The following is an 8160-nucleotide window of genomic DNA, read 5'->3' on the forward strand; positions in this document are numbered from 1 at the left end:
TAGTGATATTTGCGTGCATGTAGTGATACCTATGTGCATGAAGTGATATTTGCGTGCATTTAGTGATTATTTACATGTAGTGATATTTGTGCATGTAGTGATATTTGGGTGCATGAAGTGATTTTGTGCGCATGTAGTAATATTTACGTGTATGTAGTGATACCTGCGTGCATGTAGTGATATTTGCGTGTATGTAGTGATATTTGCGTGCATGTAGTAATATTAACGTGCATAGTGATATTTGCGTGTATGTAGTGATATTTGCGTGCATGTAGTGATATTTGCATACATGTAGTGATATTTGCGTGCATGTGGTGATATTTGCGTGCATGCAGTGAAATTTGTGTGCATGTAGTGATATTTGCGTGCATGTAGTGATACCTATGTGCATGAAGTGATATTTGCGTGCATTTAGTGATATTTACGTGCATGTAGTGATATTTGCGTGCATGTAGTGATATTTGGGTGCATGAAGTGATTTTTGCGTGCATGTAGTAATATTTACGTGTATGTAGTGATACCTGCGTGCATGTAGTGATATTTGCGTGTATGTAGTGATATTTGCGTGCATGTAGTAATATTAACGTGCATGTAGTGATATTTGCGTGTATGTAGTGATATTTGCGTGCATGTAGTGATATTTGCATACATGTAGTGATATTTGCGTGCATGTGGTGATATTTGCGTGCATGTAGTGATATTTGCATACATGTAGTGATATTTGCGTGCATGTAGTGATATTTGCGTGCATGTAGTAATATTTACGTGCATGTAGTGACATTGCGTGCATGTAGTAATATTTACGTACGTGATATTTGCGTGTATGTAGTGATACCTGCGTGCATGTAGTGATATTTGCGTATATGTAGTGACATTTGCGTGCATGTAGTGATATTTGCGTGCATGTAGTGATACTTATGTGCATGAAGTGATATTTGCGTTCATGTAGTGATATTTACGTGCATGTAGTGTTATTTGCGTGCATGTAGTGACATTGCGTGCATGTATTAATATTTGCGTGCATGTAGTGATACCTAGGTGCATGAAGTGATATTTGCGTTAAGTGATATTTATGTGCGTGATGATTTTGCGTGCATGGTGATATTTACGTGCATGTAGTGTTATTTGCATGCATGTAATGATATTTGCGTGCATGTAGTGATATTTACGTGCATGTAGTCAAATTTGCGTGCATGTAGTGATATTTGGGTGCATGAAGTGATTTTTGCGTGCATGTAGTGATACCTGCGTGCATGTAGTGATATTTGCGTGCATGTAGTGATATTTGCGTGTATGTAGTGATACCTGCGTGCATGTAGTGATATTTGCGTGCATGTAGTAATATTTACGTGCATGTAGTGATATTTGCGTGTATGTAGTGATATTTGCGTGCCAGTATTGATGTTTACGTGCTTGTAGTGAAATTTGCGTGCATGTAAGTATTGCGTGCATGTAGTGATATTTGCGTGTATGTAGTGATATTGCGTGCATGTAGTGATATTTGCGTGCATGTAGTGACATTTACGTGCATGTAATAGTGAAATTTGCGTATGTAGTGATATTTGCGTGCATGTAGTAATATTTACGTGCATGTAGTGTTATTTGCATGCATGTAATGATATTTGCGTGCATGTAGTGATATTTACGTGCATGTAGTCAAATTTGCGTGCATGTAGTGATATTTGGGTGCATGAAGTGATTTTTGCGTGCATGTAGTGATACCTGCGTGCATGTAGTGATATTTGCGTGCATGTAGTGATATTTGCGTGTATGTAGTGATACCTGCGTGCATGTAGTGATATTTGCGTGCATGTAGTAATATTTACGTGCATGTAGTGATATTTGCGTGTATGTAGTGATATTTGCGTGCATAGTGATATTTACGTGCATGTAGTGATATTTGCGTGCCAGTAGTGATATTTGCGTGCCAGTAGTGATATTTGCGTGCATGTAGTAATATTTACGTGCATGTAGTAATATTTACGTGCATGTAGTGATATTTGCGTGCATGTAGTGATATTTGCGTGCATGTAGTGATATTTGCGTGCCAATAGTGACATTTGCGTGTATGTAGTAATATTTACGTGTATGTAGTGATATTTGCGTGTATGTAGTGATATTTGCGTGCATGTAGTGATATTTGCGTGCCAATAGTGACATTTGCGTGCATGTATTAATATTTGCGTGTATATAGTGATATTTGCGTGTATGTAGTGATATTTGCGTGTATGTAGTGATATTTGCGAGTATGTAGTGATATTTGCGTGCCAGTAGTGATATTTGCGTGCATGTGGGATATTTGCATGCATGTAGTGATACCTGCGTGTATATAGTGATATTTGCGTGTATGTAGTGATATTTGCGTGTATGTAGTGATATTATGCGTGCCGCCAGTAGTGATATTTGCGTGCATGTAGGGATATTTGCGTGCAAGTAGTGATATTTGCGTGTATGTAGTGATATTTGCGTGCATGTAGTAATATTTACGTGCATGTAGGGATATTTGCGTGCCAATAGTAACATTTGCGTGCATGTAGTAATATTTACGTGTATGTAGTGATATTTGCGTGCCAGTAGTGATATTTGCGTGCATGTAGGGATATTTGCGTGCATGTAGTGATACCTGCGTGTATATAGTGATATTGCGTGTAGTGATATTTGCGTGTATGTAGTGATATTTGCGTGCCAGTAGTGATATTTGCGTGTATGTAGTGATATTTGCGTGCATGTAGTAATATTTACGTGCATGTAGGGATATTTGCGTGCAAGTAGTGATATTTGCGTGTATGTAGTGATATTTGCGTGCAGTGTAATGATATTTGCGTGCATGTAGTGATATTTGCGTGCATGTGGTGATATTTGCGTGCATGTAGTGATATTTGCATACATGTAGTGATATTTGCGTGCATGTAGTGATATTTGCGTGCGATATATATATATATATATATATATAATTTTAAACAAGTTCTGAAGCAGTATGCGTGCACCAGAGGTCATTCCCGTAAAAACTGCGTGTGCGTATCTGTTGCATGTGGTTCGATTTGCGTGCATGAAGTATGTTTGTGTGGATAGGAAAAAAGTTTTGTATGTAATTAAATTTGCGTGCACGCTGGAAGGTTGCTTGCGTGGCGTGCATGCACAGATAGGAATTGCGAGCATAAAGCAAGTATTGCGTGTACACCTGAAGTTAATGGATATTGCGTTGGTAATTCGTGTTTGCGTGAGAGTTGCGTTATGAGGTAGGCATGTGTGTGTGTGTGTGAAACTTTGCGTGTCCAGTTAACAGTTGCGTGTTGTGCGTGTATGGAGGAGATTTGAGTGCGCGTTGGAGTATGAGAAAGGATAAGGCGTAGGAATTACGTGTGACATGAGGCTTGTGTGTGTTTATAAGCAGAGTTTATAAGAGAATTGAGTGTGGACGGAGGCTTGCGTGTGCGTGTGCGTGTGCGTGTGGCTCCCAAGACAGTAACCAGTGTTGGCTCCTCAGCTGCTGGTAAGCCACGCCCCCCTCACCACCACTACCTGACCCATATCTTAGACCATTTTTTTAGCGTTATCCCATAAAATATATAATATATTTAATAATTATAATAAATTCTAAGGTAAATTATTGTTTATATATAATTCTAGAGTAGTTATGGGTCGTTAAGATAGCGTTAATAAGGTGATTATAGTCCTGGGATTGGGTGTAACTGGCAATAATCGGTTGTTTACATTCTGTGCATCGGAATTTGGCCCCGCCTACTGGATGTGACTCCTCCCTAGAAGGCTTGTGATTGGGTAAGGGGATGAAGCCACGCCCAGATGACGCGCGGGAGGAGCGGGCGGACGTATTGATTGGGTAGTTATCATAGTGAAGGCATGGGTAGCGCAGATTGTACAGCTAAAGTGGCGCTCAACTTAAACTTTGGCGACAAGAATGAAAATGTGTGTGTACCGGGCCGAGGCAGCAGTTGGTGGACAAAGTGCGATAAAACCATTAAGATAATAGGAGGCTGGGCAGTGAGCGCTCAACCCCCAGATGGGACGGACCCTCAGCCACGCTCTGTGTTAGTGTTCCTCCCCCTGGCTGGCTGGCTCACACTCGGTGTGCCTCATTCAGTACTGTGGTTCGAGGCGCTCTTTGACGACCCCATGTTGTGTGCTAACTGAGTTCTCCCGGGATCACTTTCGGACCATAATGGCTAGTGACTCTGACCTGGGTCTTGGGGGCGACGGGTTGGGTCACCCCTCGTTGTTCCGTGACCCCCAACCTGGCCTATATGACCCTCGGCTCCACCTGGACCGACCGGCCCAGCTGGACCAGACGGACGCCGCCGGCAAGTTCTTGGCCGACAGAATATTTTTCGAGAAGCCGCTAATGGAGCGACAGATTCCCGACCGCTGTACAGAGCGGTCGTCGACGGACCGACACGTGGGCGACCGCCCTTATGACCGTCACTACCTGGACCGCTCCTTCCTGGAACGGTTAGGTCTGGACCGCCCAATGGTGGACCGCTGTAGCGGTGAGAGGGTCCAGGAAGGGCTGGACCGGTCTGTGCTAGAAAGGTCCCTGATGGAGAGGTCAGCGCTGGAGCGCCATGTGCAGGAGCGCGCCCAGGCGGCACGAGCGCTGTTTGACAGACACGTGCAGCAGCAACAGCAGCGAGGGGCGGCGCAGTTCTCCCCCTTCCTGGCCGCCCACCACGCCCCCTCTCCGCCCCCGCCACCCACTGACGACGACACCCGTGTTGAGGGCGGCGAACACCCTGACCACGACATGCTGGTGGACGACGACCACAGCCTCCACCACGACCACAGCCTCCACCACGACCACAGCCTCCACCACGACCACCAGCTACAGGAGGAACAACAGGGCGGGGTGCTGGAAGCGGCGGGTGGTGCGGGGCGGGGCGGCGGGGAGGCCCAGCAGGAGCCACCCATGGAGGAGAAAGACATGGGACCTTCCGACGACACCACCCACATGCCCGAAGGCTCCAGCCCGCCCCCGCCCACATCCCCAGGAGACGCCCGCGAGTTGGGGAAGGAAGGCGGAGAGGAGGATGGAGAGAAGGGCGGAGGCCTGGTAAAGCCGCCCTACTCCTACATCGCCCTGATCACTATGTCCATCCTCCAGGCGCCCAAGAAGAGAGTAACACTGAGTGAGATCTGTGAGTTTATCATGAACAGGTTCCCTTACTATAAGGCCAAGTTTCCTGCCTGGCAGAACTCTATCCGCCACAACCTCTCTCTTAACGACTGTTTCGTCAAGGTTCCCAGAGAGCCTGGCAATCCCGGCAAAGGTAACTACTGGACCCTTGACCCGGGCGCCATTGACATGTTTGACAACGGCTCCTTCCTCAGGCGCCGCAAGCGGTACAAGAGACAGCCGGCACCGGACCTGTTCACCGACCCCCACGTGTTCTCACTCTTCACCTCTGGTATGTTAGACCCCTTCCAGCAGCAGCAGCTACAGCAGGCGGCGGCCCTACTGGGGCCCCATCACCCTATACTACAGCGGCCGCCTCTCCTGCCACCGCCGCCCTATCTGCCACACCTAGGCGGCCTGCACCTGGGTCTGCCGCACCTGGACCTGGCTCGTCATGTTCGGCCCATCCTGCCGCTACAGGCCGGAAACACTCCACTCCTACACCCTACACCCGTCAAGCCCCTGGCGCTGCCCGCGGGGCTTACACACCCCGGGGTGCAGCCCCCACTCAAGTCCCCCTGTGGGCCGTCACTACAGCCGCCGTCGTCGCCTCCGTCGCCCTCCACGCTGACGCAGCCCTCAGCGCCCCGCACCCACAAGCCCTTCACCATCGACTCCCTTATTGGCCGTGATGACCACACTACTCGGGAGGGCGGTGCTGAGTCGCCCCCCCGCTCTGTGAGTCCACCCCTGGCCTCACCCCACGGCCTCCCGCACTCACCCCTCCACTCCTTCGGCCGCTCTCCTGCCTCCCCCTATCAGATGCCTCCACACCTCCAGTCCTCCATGGCCGGGCCCTCCCCTCCAGCCCTTCACTCCTACACTACTATGGCCCTCCCCGACCACGATCACCGCCCCTTTCTCCACGCTGCCCTCCTCCACTCCATGGCCCAGTAAACCTCCCTCCACGGCCCTCCACGCTGCCCTCCTCCACTCCATGGCCCAGTGAACCTCCCTCCATGGCCCTCCACGCTCCGTTACGGCCCTCCATGCTCCTCCACGTCTCTAAACGCTCCTCCACATTCCTCCACGCTGCCCTTACCTTCACAAACTAAGTCTTACAGCCTTCCCTTAACTCCAAATATTTTAACCCTTTAAACCGCTGAATCCAAGACCCACCAAACCTAACCTAACCTAACCTAACCTATGTCACGCATTATATATTGTTAATTGTTACAGCATTATTTCCTAACTGCGGCGTAACCATTAATTATAACTACCGCAGCTAAAGACCCACTACCGCAGCTAAAGTTTGATTTAAACCAATGAAAAATATACCCACAGATGATGTTACAGGAAATACCATTACCACAGCTAAAACCACAGTTATCATCACAAATTTAGCTTAATAACCAGTCGGGTTGTTATAGCTTTATTAGTTGTCAATTTAGCAGCTAAAATTTAATTAGCCTCCAGTACCACAGCTAAATATTGGTATTATCGCAGCTAAAAGTAGATTTATGCTATTCACCACAGCTAAAAATATTACTACAGATAATTTTAAAGGAATTGTACCTCAGCTAAACTTATACAAAATTTTCAGTACGAAAGCTAAGGATAAGAAATTTACCTTTACCGCAGCTTAAGTTAAATAAATTACCATTACCGCAGCTTAAGTTAAATGAATTACCATTACCGCAGCTTAAGTTAAAATAAATTACCATTACCGCAGCTTAAGTTAAATAAATTACCATTACAGCTGGTAAGGTTGAGAAATTTACCACTACCGCAGCTTAAGTTAAATAAATTATCATTACTGCAGCTTAAGTTAAATAAATTACCATTACCGCAGCTTAAGTTAAATAGTTACCATTACCGCAGCTTAAGTTAAATAAATTACCATTACCGCAGCTTAAGTTAAATAGTTACCATTACCGCAGCTTAAGTTAAATAGTTACCATTACCGCAGCTTAAGTTAAATAGTTACCATTACCGCAGCTTAAGTTAAATAGTTACCATTACCGCAGCTTAAGTTAAATAGTTTCCATTACCGCAGCTTAAGTTAAATAAATTACCATTACCGCAGCTTAAGTTAAATAAATTACCATAAACAACTATTCTATCTTCCCCTTAACCCGGCACCATTATCCCCCTTAACCTGGCACCATTATCCCCCTTAACCCGAAACCATTATCCCCCTTAACCCGGCACCATTATCTGAGGTTCACTTGTGGTCCTCATTTTACCAGCTGTTGTAGCCGATGTACAGAGTGTATCCATAGTTCTACAGCGTACAGTAGCTAAAACAACTATCTGTGCAGGTGGGGGTCGATATGCTCCCTGAAATGTTACGTGTGACTAGTGACAGCCCTCATATACCATAATTTATCATCCATGGTCTCATAAATGTTACGTGTGACTAGTGACAGCCCTCATATACCATAATTTATCGTCCATGGTCTCATAAATGTTACGTGTGACTAGTGACAACCCTCATATGCCATAATTTATCATCCATGGTCTCATAAATGTTACGTGTGACTAGTGACAGCCCTCATATACCATAATTTATCATCCATGGTCTCATAAATGTTACGTGTGACTAGTGACAGCCCTCATATACCATAATTTATCGTCCATGGTCTCATAAATGTTACGTGTGACTAGTGACAGCCCTCATATACCATAATTTATCGTCCATGGTCTCATAAATGTTACGTGTGACTAGTGACAGCCCTCATATACCATAATTTATCGTCCATGGTCTCATAAATGTTACGTGTGACTAGTGACAGCCCTCATATACCATAATTTATCGTCCATGGTCTCATAAATGTTACGTGTGACTAGTGACAGCCCTCATATACCACAATTTATCGTCCATGGTCTCATAAATGTTACGTGTGACTAGTGACAGCCCTCATATACCATAATTTATCATCCATGGTCTCATATTGTTCCCCACAAAGTATACACAGATAGTTGCTTTACCTACTGTATATGAGCTGTGGTGTACACATAGTACCGTATAC

At 45.7% G+C, this 8160-nt stretch overlaps 1 protein-coding gene across 1 annotated transcript; it reads left to right on the forward strand.

Moving 5' to 3' along the window:
• The first annotated feature begins 3561 nt into the window (after nt 1-3561).
• LOC121858017 (forkhead box protein D1-like) lies at nt 3562-7493 on the forward strand. The gene has a single exon (XM_042354258.1). It carries the CDS (start codon nt 4181-4183, stop codon nt 6083-6085), a length of 1905 nt encoding a protein of 634 aa, XP_042210192.1. The 5' UTR covers nt 3562-4180; the 3' UTR covers nt 6086-7493.
• Nucleotides 7494-8160: the final 667 nt, after the last annotated feature.

The sequence above is a fragment of the Homarus americanus genome, unplaced genomic scaffold (genome assembly GCF_018991925.1).
Source record: "Homarus americanus isolate GMGI-L3 unplaced genomic scaffold, GMGI_Hamer_2.0 scaffold53561, whole genome shotgun sequence".
NCBI lineage: Eukaryota > Metazoa > Arthropoda > Malacostraca > Decapoda > Nephropidae > Homarus > Homarus americanus.